This window comes from Petaurus breviceps, unplaced genomic scaffold, assembly GCF_028583685.1.
Source record: "Petaurus breviceps papuanus isolate PSGF00001 unplaced genomic scaffold, PetGlider_PUasm1.0 129, whole genome shotgun sequence".
Lineage (NCBI taxonomy): Eukaryota > Metazoa > Chordata > Mammalia > Diprotodontia > Petauridae > Petaurus > Petaurus breviceps.
Genome location: NW_027185665.1, coordinates 2,124,641 through 2,140,498, shown reverse-complemented (window position 1 = coordinate 2,140,498; position 15,858 = coordinate 2,124,641). Strand labels below are relative to the sequence as shown.

The 15,858-nt window shown below is 41.2% G+C and overlaps 2 protein-coding genes across 7 annotated transcripts in view; one reads left to right on the top strand and one right to left on the bottom strand.

Annotated features, from left to right (window-relative positions):
* Positions 1-1,012, bottom strand: part of LOC138172744 (zinc finger RNA-binding protein) — a 76,116-nt gene extending 75,104 nt beyond the window's left edge. For 4 of the 6 annotated variants that reach the window (XM_069102569.1, XM_069102578.1, XM_069102590.1 and 1 more), the window contains exons 1-2: positions 855-1,012; positions 432-531 (exon numbers count right to left, since the gene is read on the bottom strand). In XM_069102569.1, coding sequence (XP_068958670.1) covers positions 432-531; positions 855-891 — 137 coding nt within the window. In that variant the 5' untranslated portion in view covers positions 892-1,012. The remainder of the gene's footprint in view (positions 1-431; positions 532-854) is intronic. The other 2 variants (XM_069102553.1, XM_069102561.1) reach the window with 2 other exon arrangements.
* The window catches only part of LOC138172773 (activated RNA polymerase II transcriptional coactivator p15), a 216,636-nt gene that overhangs the window by 81,043 nt on the left and 119,735 nt on the right, over positions 1-15,858 (top strand). The gene's annotated exons all lie outside the window — the stretch shown is intronic.

Sequence of the window (15,858 nt, the reverse complement as noted above, 5' to 3'; positions counted from 1 at the left end):
GGGGCGGAGGAAGGGGAGAAGGGGTGAAGGGGAGAAGAGGGGATGGAGAGGAGGAGGAGGAGGAGGAGGAGCGAAGGAAGAGGAGGGGAGAGAGGAGGAGGCGGGGGAGGAGACTGGCGGCAGGAGGGCTCTGCCTGCGCTTCCTCCCGGCCGGCCGCCGCTCACCGGCTCCGTGCTCCGGCCCAGGCCTCGGGAGGCCATCTTAGTTTGTGGGCCTGTGGCGGGGGCTCCGTCCTCTGCCTCGTCCAGGCCTCTCTCGCCCTGGGGGCTTCCCGAGCCCGGGGCGGGCGGCGGACGGAAGCCTGGGCCGGCGGTCGCTCTCCCTCCTCCTCCTCCTCCTCCTCCTCCTCCGCCTCGGCCTCGGCCTCGGCCGCTCGGGTCAGGGGAGGGAAGGCTCGGGCAGGGGCGCAGCACGACGAGGGGGCCGTTACCTATACTGGGCCGCAGCCGCCGCCGCCGCCGCCCCGCTGTGGGTGAATCCAAAGTAGTTGCCGGTCGCCATTTTGGCATCTTCCCCCAGCCGGCTGGGCACTGCGGCGGGCGCCGCGGAGAGTCGGGTCCCATGGCGGGAGGAGGGAGACACGGAGGAGCGCAGCCACCGGGCAGGGGCCAGTGGAGGGAGGGAGGAGGGAGCGGGGAGGAGGGGGGGGAGAGAGAGAGAGAGAGACACGCTCGGTGAGAAGCCGCCCTCGCCCGCGGGGCCCAGGCTGCCGCCGCAGCCTCCGCCAACTCCCTCCTCCCGCTTCACACACACCCCGAGGCCTCCTCCCCTCCCCGCCCCCCCCTCACCTCGCCATCCCCGTCAGGAGGGCTAGGGGCGACAGGGGCTCAAGGTGGGGTTAAATTATACTCACCATAGGTGAAGGAAACTACAGGGCATATGGGAATCATGGGCTCGGGCTGCTGCTGCTGAACTCTGAACTCTCACCCACTGCCTCCCCTCCTCTGCCCGGCTCCTCCTCGGCGGAGAACAGACCCGCCGCCGCTGCTCTCAGTGCGCAGGCGCCACCGATACCAGGCACCCTGGGAGATGTAGTCCACTCTACCTCTCTTTCTGACTCTTCCTCTTCTTTCGCCCTTGCTCCCCTCGCTCTTCCCTCCTCCTTAACCCTCCCTCTTACTTTCCCCTTCTCCTCCTTCTCCTGCTCTGGAAGTAGCCCGCGGTTATTTTCTCCCTCTTATTTTCATTCACTCCCCTCTCTTTTCCGCTCCTCTTCTCGCGGAGGCTCCGTTTCCGCAGGGCTTTAACTGGGGAATTAGGAACCCGAGTGGTGTTTTCTAACCCCTTTCTGGAGGGAGAGAGGAGTGGGAGAGTGGTATGAAACCAAGCCCTTCCAAAAATAACTTGAAAGGCTGTTCTGCCTTGGTCCCCTCCCCGCCCCCCACACTGACAAACCGTGACACACGCCCTCCCCTGCCGCCCCCTGCAGTCACTCACGTCCACGGACCCCGGTACACATCTCTTACTCTTTTCTTCGCTTACCATCTTAGCATTTCCACTGCCTTCCTTGTTCGCTTCTCTTCTTTTTTCCTGCTTGTCTCTCCTTTTCTGGCTGCCTGTCTTTAACAACCTTTCATTTCTTTCCTTCTTCCTCTTTACCTCCTCCGACTCTTCCTCTTTAACCGTCTTTCCTCTCTCCTGTCCTGACTGCCTCTTGAGATAGTTAAGGGGAGTTGGTTGTGTGAAGCAAACTTTACCCAGATATTAAGGCCTTCATTTGTAAATAAAACAGCACGAGATCTTCACGTATCCCTGCCAGCCCAAGGAAGACCGTCCCAGTTCCTTTTTTTTTTTTTTAAACCCACTCTCTTGACCCTTGAAAGAAGAAATCTGAAAGCCTATAAGATCCCACTCAATATATGCTCCAAAGATTGTTCTGGTTTCAGAAGACTAATATGTAGAAAGTTAATTCCTCTCAGAGAATGAATAGCATTGTGTTCAAGATTACTACTAATGTTGTCCAAAGCAAAGGTTATGGGAGTTCCAGTGAAAGCATGTTGCTCTTTTCTTGCTGTAAATACACAACAAGATATAACAATTGTATTTTTTTTTTTAAAGAAAATTTTGATGAGCCAGAAATTTCGATGAGCTATCTGGTTTCAAAGCACAGACTAACGGGGGCTTGATAATGCAAATAGTTACAAAGATGTTTCAATAAAGAGGAAAAGAACAGTTCTTAATCACCTGCCCTGTAAAGAGGCTTGTCTGCACCAATTTTATGCTTGGCTTCCAGTGGGCCTTTGGAGGTTAAAGAGTGGGTTAGAAAGTGAGGATGGATCACCCCTCATTGAACTTGCAAATGAACCAGCAAGGAAAAAAGGTGGGTGGGGCTTGTTCACTTAGATGCCTTCTCAGAGATGTGAAAAATGCTACAGACCCACTACCAGCTACAAATATAGACTCCCAGAGGTGAGACAGCCCATAATAAGTGCTTTTGCTTGTCCTTGATTGAATGTTCATTTTAAGAGATCACATTAATATCCACTATTAAGAAACCATTCCCTTTTTCCAGGCCATCCCAAATGATACAAATTTTTAAAAATGAACAAACAAACAAATAAAGCCAGCCTATCCTAGAAGAGTTCAGATTCTACCTAGTTTACCCAGATAGATGGCATTGTCAGACAGCCTAAAAGATCAATAAAAAGAGATTTTAAGGGTGGAATGAAAGTAGTCCATTACCTTTAGTTCTGTTATGCAGCATGGCTTATGAATGTAATGGAGAAGGGATTGTGGTTAATCAAATATTCTAGTTAATTGATGATAACCATACTAAGATACTCAGGAATCCTATTCTGTCTCCCTGTGATATGGATTTGCCCTTGGGTTACAGTTACAACAGTTTTAACTTGACTCATTTAATTAAGTTATTGATTGAAAAATGAGAATTGGACGAATGAATGAAAATCACTTATTAAGCATTTGCTATGTACTTCCTGAAGACCTTACTAAGCACTGGGGACACAAATACAGTAGTAAGCTAGTCATTGCCTTCAGGAAGCTTTCATTCTAATGTAGAAAGAAAGAACACACATAGGGAATTAGTAGACAGGGAGGGGCACTGCATTCTGGAAATTTATTGAAATGCTGAATGGGATAAAGGTAAAACCACAGATTCTGATTATCACCATTTCTTAGAAAAGTTTCAGTATCAGGATATGGACTGGACCTGTGCTGAGTGAGAAGTTTAACCAATATAAAACAGTCACCAAAACAAGGAGGTTCAAAAAGGTCAGAATGTGTCTCTGTCACCAAACATTTGGAGAAAAGGTAATGCGTTAGTTTAGAATACAGATTCATTGGAAAGACATTACGGAGGAAAATCTTTAATTCACTTATTAATTTATTCAACAAGTATTTATTTTGTATTCTCACATGTCAGACCCCTGCTGGGATAGGACAAGAACTTAGATTCTACTAGGGGGCAGAGAGGAGAAACAATATGTACAAACACTAAATACAAAATATCTACAATTCTGACAGTTGAATATCTATAATGATGAGTGAGGTACGGGCTCTGGAAGCCCCCTCAAGCTCTACTTGAGTCCTTGAGGTACAGGCTCTGGGAACCTCCCTTGGACTCTTGATTGAATCTTCCCTTTTGATGAGGCAGGTCTGTTGCTAGACTTCCCACCCTTGAACTGCCTAGCCCACCATTGTCTGTAGTCTCCAGGTGACTTCCCACCCTTAATCACTCATTGATCTCCTGAAGATCCTCCCCAGACTCCTCCTCTAGACCACCCCTAGATTCCTCCCACAACTTTCTGTATATAAGACCCCATCTCATACCATGAGAATAGTGAGAGCACCATAGAATGCCATGGAATAGTGAGAGCACCGTGAGAGTGCCATAGGCTTACTCTGTGTCTAATGCAAGCGAACTTTTAATAAATTTTACTTTTCTTTGGCTGAGAAGACTTGAGTCGAATTCATTCGGCACGAACCGTTGGTATTTTGGGGTCTCCAGAGCAACCCTAACCCTCTTAGTGGGTACCCTCTTCATATAATATAGATAGAAAGTAATTCCTGAGGAGGGATATTAGCTAGCAAGGGGAGTGGGACATTAGGTTAGGTGGCAATCAGGCTGAGTTTTAAAAGAAGTTAGGGATTCTATGAGGCAGAGATTGGGGGCAGGGGAGAGAAGAACTGGAAATAGTGTTTGTTCAGGAATGGAGTCACACATAGAAGATGGAATATTGGGGAACAGAAGTGAGGCAGTTTGGTTGGAACATAAAATGCATGATAAAGAATTGTAGGAAAGAACTATTTTGTAAAGGATTTTAAAAGAGAAACAGGACTTTGTATTTTACCCTAGAGGCAGGAGGATCCCCACTAAAGATTCTTGAGCAGAGATATAATGTAGTCAGATCAATGTTTAAAGGTATCAATTTAGCAGCTGTGTGGAGAATGGATTGGAGAGAAGAGAAAAGGAGAGTAGGGAGGCTGAGACTCTTTCCATTGTCCAGGTGGGGGAAGTGATGAAGGCCATGACTGTAAGTGGAGAGGAGTCAGAAATGAGATATGTTATGGAGACAGATTCCAGGAGATTTGGCAACTGATTAAATACTACCCGAGGAACAGTTTGCTCCTTTTCCAATTGACATATATGACATTCTTCTGCTATCTGTTTTAACAGTGAATGAGAGATACTAATACCTCTATCTTGTTCCCACTGGTGTGTGGCCTGGACCCCCAAATGGCCTGCTGTTTGGTGGACCCATTTTGCTAATACCAGATCATCAGTTGTTGTCAAAGTAGGGACAATATGTTCAGTAGCAATCTTTGCCAGTCGATCAGCATGAGCATTGTACTCACGTTCTGGTGTGGTGGGGGCCACGTGAGCATCTACATGAAAAACTGACAAGTCAGTGACCAAGGACATGTTCCAGATATCTTCCCATAATTCTTTGCCCCAGACTTGTTTGCCATGAATTTCCCAATTTTCATTTTTCCACATGGGCATCCATGTAGCTAATCCATTAGCTACCGCCCATGAATCAGTGAATATATGACACTGTCCTCCTTGTTCTATTTTGATGGCTTGATATACTGCCATAAGTTCAGCTTATGGCTTATGGCTACTTGCACCTATCCCAGTACTTTCCAAAGTTCTTCTAGTACATGGGTTATAGGCCACTGCTTTCCAATGTCTTTTTTGGCCCAAATATTTTGCTGTCCCATCAGTAAACCATGCATATATTTTTTGTTCCTCAGTTAATACATCATATCCCTCATTCCATTTTACAGTGGACTGTACCAACTGTTGCTTTGGCTCAGGGGGTGTGTCATTCCTCTCAATTTCTATGTTTGCTATAGATTCATGCAGAGTAGAGACTCCGCTTTTGCCTGTTTTCACTCTATTTTGAATATACCACTTCCATTTGATTATACTAGCCTCTTGGGCATGTCCAATTCTGTGAGAATCTGGGGTACTCATTACCCAGGTCATAATTGGGATTCCAGGTCTTAATATCACTTCATGGCCCAGAGTCAGTTGTTCAGTCTCCACCAAAGCCCAATATGCAGCTAACAACTGCTTTTCAAAAGGTGTATACTGGATTCCAGATGAAGGGAGTTTCCTACACCAAAATCCCAAAGGTACATTTCAGCTTTGTTGTTTTTGCCATAAGCTCCAGTTTGCATAATCATCTTGTACAGTCACTTGCAATTCCACTGGACCATTTTGCATGGGCCACAAATCTAGGGCCAATTGTATGGCAGCCTTGGCTTCTTCAAAAGCTTTACTCTGCTCAAGTCCCCAATCGAATTCATATTTCTTCCGTGTGACTCTATATAAAGGTTTTAAAATCTGTCCCAAATGTGGAATGTGGTGCCTCCAGTATCCAAACAATCCTATGAACTTTTGGGCCTCCTTCTTATTGGTAGGGGTAGGAAAATCCTGAATCTTTTGTTGGGCTTGAGGAAGAATCTCCCTTAGCCCCTTGTTCCATTGTATACCCCAAAATTTCACATTTTGAGCTGGTCCTTGAACCTTTGCTGGGTTAATTTCCCAACCTTTACTTTTCATATGCTCAATTAGAAGGGTCAAATTCCATTCCACTTCTTTTGCATCTTTTCCCTGTATCATGATATCATCAATGTAGTGGGTAACCTGTACACCAGGTAGCTTTAATTCATCCAACTGTCCAGCCACAATCCTGTGACAAATAGTGGGGCTATGTATGTACCCTTGTGGCAAGCGGGTGAAAGTATATTGTCTACCCTGCCAAGTAAAAGCAAATTGGTCCCATTGTTTAGGGTCTATTGGGATGGTGAAGAAGGCATTTGCCAAGTCAATAACTGCATACCAAGTCCCATCATATGTCTGGATCCTTTCTATTAAGGTGATGGTATCTGGAACAGCAGTATACAAAGAAGGAGTCACCTTATTCAACTGTCTATAATCCACAGTCATTCTCCACGTCCCATCTGATTTTCTTACTGGCCAGACAGGATTATTCCATCTTGTGGTTGTAGGGACTAACACTCCTGCTTCAATATATTCCTTTATAGTCATGGTAATTTCATCTTGCCCACCTGGCACATGATACTGTTTTAAAGTAATTACTTCAGAAGGTTCAGGTAGAGTTATTGGGTCCATTTTTATTTTTCCCACTAAAACTGTATTAATTCCTATGTTCCTTACAGCAAATTGGTATCTCCCTTCAGGTAAATTCAGAGTCATGCCTCTCAATACATCTATTCCAATGATGTATTCAGGAATGGGTACAACAACCACAGTATATTCCTTCTTAGGTAACTGCCCAATTTTCATTGTTATTTTAACTTGTCTGGCTGATATTTCAGCACCTCCTAGACCTGTGATGGTAATAGGAGTTCCATGTTTAAACTTATCAGGGTTTCCATAGATAAGTGTGGCCTCAGCCCCAGTATCAAGCAGTGCCCTAGTCACAGTAGTTGATCCATTCTTCCAATATATTGTTAAACCAATATGGGGTCTGCAATCTCTTCTGCATATTTCTTTTATCTGGGCTGGGGCTTGGCCTATCTCCTATTCTCCCTGAAGGTGGGGCAAATTTGGATACAAAGATTCAGATTCAGAAATACCTGCGGGCGTGGTTCCTGCTTCCCTGTTCATTCTACTGCTAAGTACCTTTTCTTGGTACAGCTTATGCAGCTCTTTAGTTGGAATACCATCTATTCTTCTAAAGTCCACCCCTGCTCTCAATAGAGCAGTAAACAGTTACCTTCTTGTTGGTCTATTTTGTCTCTGAATCCTCTGGCTGTTTACTCTTCTCTCTCTCTGGAGGAAATTTGTCTTTTTCCTATTCCCCTAAATCACTTAATTGTGAAATCTTATCCAGCACCTCTGAAAGAGGGTGCCCTATTTATCCAATTAATAGAGTCAGAATTAGGTGCTTATATGCAGGAGGAGCCGTCTTCACTATGATACTTCTATGAGGAACTCCTAGGGGGGTATCATAATATGCATTTGCATCTCCAATCATGATAGCAGTTTTCATTACCTCCTCCTTTAGCTTTCTCATACAGTCTCTAAGTGAGTACCAGGGTCTGTCTCCCCTAGGCCACATAGATTCAGTAGGATATTGCTTTTTGCATCCCTCTGCAGCTAAAGCTAGCAGATTAGTTTTGTTGTTACCTCCTTGCTTGTGGTGATCTCTAAAAGCTTGGTGTACAAAAGGATTCTGACTGATACTTATGAATTTTAAACAGTCCTCATTGTCCAGTGTTATTCCTCCGGCGCCTTCATCAGTGATTCTTACTATCCAAGACACTAAAGACTCCCCCATTCTTTGGGTGAATCTACTCAATATATCAGTGATCTCCTGTTGAGTGAAATCCTCAATTATCTCCCTGGACTCTGTTTTGCCCTGGTAGTTCTTCTGTCTTCTTCTTTGTATGGGGAGAGCTTCTACATTAGAAAACTCCTCATCTAACCTTGCTCCATTCTCCTCACACACATTCTCCTGGAAGCTGTCAGGGCAACTCTGCCCAGCCTGTACAAAAGCTGCATGCACATTCCTTCTGCTAGTTTTTTGCTTCCTTTTAGCTACATGAACAGTAGCTTGCTCCTGGACCACATGAGTCCCTCTAGTTTGCTCTTCTGAATGCTGTGACACAGAAGAATCCTCAGGCAAACCATCTGACTACTAGCCATCTGAGCTCTTTCCTCCAGCAACTTATCCCTACTTTTACACATAAGGCAATAACTTGTTAGCAGCACCCAGCCTCTCCTGCACATTCCTGCCAGTTCTTTGCCTGGTTCTATGGGTATTCCTTGCAAACATCTTTCCAAATCTCCAGGTTCTCCCTGTTTTAGCCTTGGTTCCCAGTTTTCACAGGGCCCTGTGCTTTTGGCCCATTCTCTGGCTAGAGGGGAATAAGGCAAATCCTCCCATCCTGGAATAGCCATTTCTCCCTCTAAAGCCCCACTGCTTCCAAATAGAGGCCTGACATTTTGTGATCCCATCCTGGTTGCCAAATGTATCAGCAATGCAATATTCATAATGCCTATGGAAATTGTAAATATGCTGATATGGTTATCAATATATCAGGCTTTCTATATGGGCGATAAAGCTGGAACATTTATTAAAATACCAAAAGACTGAGTCCCAAAACCAGAAAGTGAAAGCCATCAGAGTAGTTATGACATTGGCACAGTCATATAAAGTAGAAAGCACCCACAGAGTAGTTATGACATTGGCACAGTCATATAAAGTAGAAAGCACCCACATTCTCAAGCCTTTAAAGCAGAACAGGCTACCTCAGGCAAAGGTCCTCCTCTCCCCACTCACAGCAACCACCAAGTGTCCAAGAAGTGCGCTCCCAGCAGCTCCGGCACCTGGTGGTCCTCAGCAGGAGTCCTTAGCAGAAATTCTGGCTGGCTCAAAAAGGGGTTCGCACCTCCACTGCCGCTGCCTCTGCTGTTGCTGTCGCCATCGCCACCACTGCTAGCCACTGCAGGAACTCTAGCTTGGCTTCTGCTTCCTCTTGCTCCGCCCCTTCCTGCTACGTCAGCAAGTCCAATGGGGCATGGAAGATCTTTAAATCCCATAACCCTTACAGAGCCATGACTCTCAAAAAAAAAAAAAAAAAGAAAGAAAAAGGTCCAGAGATCAGAAGATGGGACAAACCTTCCTCTTTTAAAAATAAACTGTTTTTAGGCAATCAGGGTTAAGTGACTTGCCCAGGGTCACATAGCTAGTAAGTGTCTGAGGCTGGATTTGAACTCAGATACTCCTGACCCCATCGCCAGTGCTCTATCCAAACCTTCCTTTTGAAAAAATTGGAGGACTATCATTGTGGAATGTTCCATACATTACCACAGTTACTGTCACAGTTATTTTTGCTTAAATGAGTTTCTTTCCTACGGAGAGGAACTCAGTATAATCATGGGATGAAATATAAACATACATGACTGAAGAATAAAAATGAAAGGCAATGATAAGACATATTTTTATTTTTTAATGTTTTTAAATTTTTTTCTTTATTAATTTTTTTGTTTACTTTGAGTTTACAAGATTCAGTTTCAAATTTTCTCCCCCTCCCTCCCTTCCCCACCCCATGGAAGCATACAATCAGGTATCAGATCTGCAAGACATATTTTTAAAAGAATTGTTCTAATAATATACATGGGATTGTTAGAAGTGGCTGAAAAATGCATCTTATCTAAATTGTGACATGCAGTTAGATGAACAACTCATTGAATTAATTTATCAGCACATTTATTTAGGATGGGTAATACAAACGAATAATACACATTGGGCCTAGAATTTAATAGAAGACAGGGCTACATTGAATGTGGGAAATTATGAGATCCTTTCAATGATGCTAAATTGCTTCTCTCCATAAAAGCTCATCTTTTTAATACCAATATTTTTTTCTAGTGATGCTATGTGACTACAAATCATGGTACATCATTTTCTCAGAACAATAAAAATTGCAGATGACCTGAAGGGCAGTGGAAAGATACCTGCTAGATGGAAAGAGAATGTAGTATATTAATAACAATGACTCACATAAGAAAAATGGTAGCCAAAAAAGTCAAAGTAATCAGGTTGCATCTATAGAATCATAGTATCTAGAAGAAGGAAACTAATAGTCCTGCTGTGTTTTGTCTTTGTTGGACCATATCTGGAGAATGATATTTACTTCTGGGCACCACATTTTGGATAGACTATTGATAAAGAAGCATATGTCCAAAGGACAGTGACTGGGATGTTAAGGGCTTTTAAGATTATACCATGCAAGAATTGATTGAAGGATCTGAGAGACTTGTGTAGTGGGGAAAGTTCATGATAGTCACCTTTTAAATATTTGAAGGGCTTTCATGTGGAAGAGGAATTAGCTTATTCTAAAGTATTTGATCTCAGTAGGAAGTAGGAATAATATTTCATTTCAATATAAGGGGAAAAAATCCTCACAATTAATACTATCCCAAATTGGAATGATCTGCCTCAGGAGGTTTTGGGTTCCCCAATGTTGGCAGTCTTCAAATGAACTTAGATAACCATTTCTTTCATAAAGAGAATTCTTGACTAGAAAATCCCTGAGATTTCTTCTTGCTCTGAAGTCCTTCATAATCTAATAGACATACATACATACATATATATATAAACAAATATGAATAAGAATATTAGCACATAAGATCAGGACAAAATACCATAATATCAGAGAGAATTGAATGGGAATAAAAAGGAATATACCTTTTCTCAGAAGTATATGGTACCTTTACAAAAATTGACCATATATTAGGGCATTAAAACTTTATAGTTCAATGTAGAAAAGCAGAAATATTAAATACATCCTTTTCAGATCATAAGGTAATAAAATTCTATATCATGGAAACACAGATTAAAAATTAATTAGAGACTAAATTTAATCTCGAAGAATGAGTGGGTTAAAGAACAGCTCATTGAAACAAATTATTTTATTAAACAGAATGATAATAATGAGATAACATAACAAAACCTATGGGATGCAACAAAAGCAGTTATCAGAGGAAACTTTATGTATCTAAACACTTACATCAATAAAAAAAAATAAAAGCGAAAGAGTAGATCAATGAATTGGGTACGTAATTTTAAAAAAACTAGAAAAAGAACAAATTAAAAATCCCCAATTAAACATCAAATTGGAAATCATAAAAATTAAAGGTGAGACTAATAAAATCAAATGTAAGAAAGTCATTGAATTAATAAATAAAATTAAAAGTTGGTTTTATGTGAAAACCAATAAAATAGATTAAACCATTGGTTAATTTTTAAAAAGGGAAGGAAACCAAATCACTAGTATCAAAAATGAAAGGGGTGAATATACCACTAACAAAGATGAAACTAAAGCACTTATTAAGAGTTTGCCCAACTATATGTCAATACATTTAATTTAAGTGAAATGGAAGAATACTTAAAAAATATAAACTGCCTACATTAACAGAAGAAATAGAATATCTAAATAAATCTTTTTTTAGAAAAAGAAATTGTACAGGCCAGAGATGAGCTTCCTAAGAAAAAAAGCATCAGGATTAGATGGATTTACAGGCGAATTCTACCAAATGTTTCAAGATCTACCAATTCTTATGTTAAATAAATTATTTGCAATAATAAGCAAAGAAAGGATAAATTTCTAAAGGAAACAAGATCAAGGGCCTAAGTAGCAGGCTGGTCTTCAAAAGGACAAGGTTCATGTCTTTCTCTGGGACAGGAACAAGGGAAGAGAGGGTGGGTGATACTATATGATATGGTATACCATATGATACAGTATGATAACATAACATAATGTAACATCACATAACAAACACAACACAGTGTAGTATAATACAATACAATGTAATGTAATAGTATTTATATAGTGCCTACTATGTGTTAAACATTGTGCTAAGTATTTTAAAATATTATCTCATTCAATCCCCACAACAGCCCTAGGAGAGAGAGGTGCTATAATTATCCCCATTTTACAGTTGAGGAAATTGAGGCAAACAGAGATTAAGCAACTTACCCAAGGTCACACAGCTAGTGTGTTTCTGAGATCACATTTGAACTTGTGTCTTTCTGATCCCTGGCCACTGAGACACTTAGCTGTCTCATATAATAATTATAAATAGCAGATTTATATAGTATCTAAAGGTTAATGAAGCTTTGTTCATATATTGTGACATTGAATAATGTATGAATATTTGATAATGTAATATAAGGGGAGGTTTGAGATATGGAGTGGGGGAGATGAAAGAAGTAATAATGATAAGTGGCCACAGTTTTCTCAGGAGTCTAGGTCCCCTCTGAGAGTAAGGGGATGTCTGTGAGCTATAGAAGAGTAGTTCAGAATAACTTCTATTTTTATCATGTGGTATATTATTAAATGGGTCAGCTAGGGGGTACAGTGGATAGGCTTGGATTCAGGAAGATCTGAGTTCAAATCCAGCTTTAGATAATTGCTAGCTCTATGACCCTGGGCAAGTCATTTAACCCCTATTTGCCTCAGTTCCTCACCTGTAAAATGGAGATGTACTGGAGAAGGAAATGGCAAACCACTCCAGTATCTTTGCCAAGAAAACCACATAGACAATGTCCACAGGGTCACATAGTCAGACACAATAGAATGACTAAACTACAACAACGACAACAACAATATTTTCAAATATTAAATCCTCTGTCTTTTTAAAGCTCTTTACAACCTGGCCTCTTCCTCGCTCTCTGTTCTCATACTTCTTCCCTCCAGGCATTACACAGTGATAATGGCCTCCTTTCTGTTTTAGCACCAGACACTCCATCTTCTTTTCTCACTGCCTTTTCGATGGCTATCTTCCCATGCCTGGAATGCTCTCCCTCTTCACTGCTACTTCCTGGCTTCCTTCAAAACTCAGTGTAAATCCCACCTTCTTCAAGAAACCTTTCCCAGTCTCCCGCCTGCCCAAGGCTGGTGTTTTCCTTCGAGTATATAACACCTCCGGTTTGCCCAGCATGTATCCTGTGTGCGCCTAATTACTTCTGTGTTGTCTTTCCCATGACCGTGAGTTCTTTGAAGACACAAACAGTTTTTGCTTTTCTTTGTGTCATCCCCAGCATGGTGCCTGGCATATAATAAGTGCTTAATACATACTTGTTGACTTGATGGAATGTTTATTAGGAAATAACAAAAGGATCGCCATACAGCATTGAAGGTCCAGTTGAATTTATATAGCATGAATTAGTAGAACTTAGTAGTCTCACATTTTTTATGATCACGCATCTCTAACAATGAACAAATTTTGATCAGGCATCCCTTATATTTATTTATTTATAAATTATATGAATTTGATAACATAAATGAGAAGCGGCACCATAGGGTAGAGAGCCAGGAAAACCTGAGTTCAAGTTCTCCCTCCCTGTGTGACCCTGACCAAGTCACTTAACCTCCAAGTACTCTAGGACTATAAGTTGTAGAGAAAATAGTGAACTACATTGGTAGAGGGCATATCCTCACTGTGGAGTTCTTTATCCTAATGAAATCACTAGTTTAGTCTTATTCTTGCATATTATATATATATATATATACATATATATTCTAATATGTATATACTAATTATTAAGTATGCTATAAAATTTATAGACAATAGCAATTTTAAAATAATATTTGATCTTGGAGTCTACAGTGAGCTACTGAATTTTACTGAGGAGGGGAAGGGAATGATTTGCCCTTGGGGAATATCAATTTGGCAGCTATATGGAGAATGAATTGGAGAGAGTAGAGATTCAAGTAAGGGAAAACAATTGGAAGACTTGCAATTGTCTGGGTGAGAAGTGATGAGGATCTGAACTAGGTGGTAATTATGTGAGTAGAGAAAAGGGGATGGATTCAAAAGATGTTGTGGAGGTAGAAATGACATAATTGGGCAACTGGTTGGTTATATGGATTGAGAATAAGTGAAAAGTCAAGGATAATACCAAGGTTGCAAACCTGAGTAATTGGAAGAATGATGTTGCCCTCAAAATAAGTAAGGAAAATCAGAAGAGGGATGAGTTTGGAGGACGGGTAATGAATTCTCTTTGGACATGTTGAGTTTGAGATGCCTACGTAACATCTAGTTCAAAATGTCCAATAGTCAGTTGATGATGTGAGACTAGAGTATGGGACTCTAGGTGCAGATACGAGGACTAGAAATACAGAGGGAGCCTTCTGTTTAATGATGGTAATTAAAACCATGGGAGCTAATGTCACCAAGACAGAAAGTATATAAAGAAAAGAGGGTTCTGGGCAGAGCCTTGAAGTATATCCATAACAATGTAGCTATAGATGTAGATGATGATATAGATCTAACAAAGGAGATTAAGAAGGAGCAGTCAAATCTGTATGATAAGGAGAGAAAGAGAGAGAGAGACAGAGAGAGAGAGAGAGAGAGAGAGAGAGAGAGAGAGAGAGAGAGAGAGAATTATGTCATGATTATCCATAGAGGAGAGAGTATTGAAGAAGAGAAGTTGTTCAACAATTTTAAAAGTTGCAAAGTCAAGAAGAAGCAGGATTGAGAAAAGGCCATCAGATTTGGCTATTGAGAAATCACTGGTAACTTTGAAAAGAGTAGTTTCAATTGAGTAATGAGCTCAATGACAAGAAACAGTCTGAGAACCTGGAAGGATGGTAGTAACTTTGGTGGAGATAGTGAAATTGAGAAGAAGGGTGGATATGGGCTAAAAGATGATGCAATTGAAATTCATTTGTGCCTGCTTATCCTGTGCTGCTTACCCTTTCTACTGAAAAATGAAAAAAGAAAAATGTATATGTGGGGAACTCTTACTTACTAGCCTCTATTCAAAGTCTAGAGTTGCAGCTGTTGTTATTGAGGGGGTAGAGTGTAGTTATGCTGGGGAGCTGGATAGGTGGCAAATAGTTTTACTTGTGTGGCAGTTATGGGTGCCTAGGTCAGGATAGGTTATAACAGTCCAAGGAACCAAGGGAAAGGCATCCATATTGGATGCCATTGGTGGGGGAGAGTAGAATATTAAAAAAAGATCAGGCACTTGCTCTAGAGACAAGCCCACAATTGGCTATGATGAAGCAAGAGTGGGGTAACCCATCCCTCCCCTCATCAATTTGTTGATTGAATAATCTTTGGGGTCAAGCCACAGCCCCCATTTTATAGATCACTGATTTATCAGACCCAGTGACTTCTTCCAGCATTCCGTAGCAAATCAGTAGAAGTAAAGGAGATCAATGGTAGATGGGACTCAAGGTTAGTACTGGCAAAGTTGGACAAAAGGGAAAGATATTCAAAGATGTAGGCCATGAACTAGTCAATTATAGGGCCAATAATTTACAGATGGGTACTAAAGCCACCTAAAACTGGCTCTCAAGAACTAATTGTTAAATTTTCAGTGTGGGTATTTATACCTCAGAAATTGGCAAATGCTACAAATCAGCTTGACATAGTTTTGTTGATTGACTAGACTTAATAAAGTAATACAGAGGATGCTTGTAATGTAGATTAAACTTAAATGTGCTGTATATTTTTAAATATTTTAATTTTTGAAGAGTTGGCTGTTAACTATTTACTAGCATACTCCTGGTAGTATGAAGGAAGAAAATGAAGTTAGAACTGGAATAATGTTCCCTGAAGTATGGGTAGAATGAAGACGAAGGTGGGAGGAGAGTACTCTAACCACAAAATTGGGGGTGGGGTAAGGATGACAGTCAATGTAAAGTAAGGAGTTTGAGTTTTGTTAGGCAATTGGGAACCATTGAAATTTTTTTGGGTAGTGGAATGATATGTAGACTTGTAAAGGAAGATGAAGCAATGAATAAATTTATAGAATGAGTTAGTGATCAAAAGATATAAACAATCAGTTTTCAAAAGAAGCACAACCATTAATAACCAAATTGTGATTACTCCAAATCACTAATAA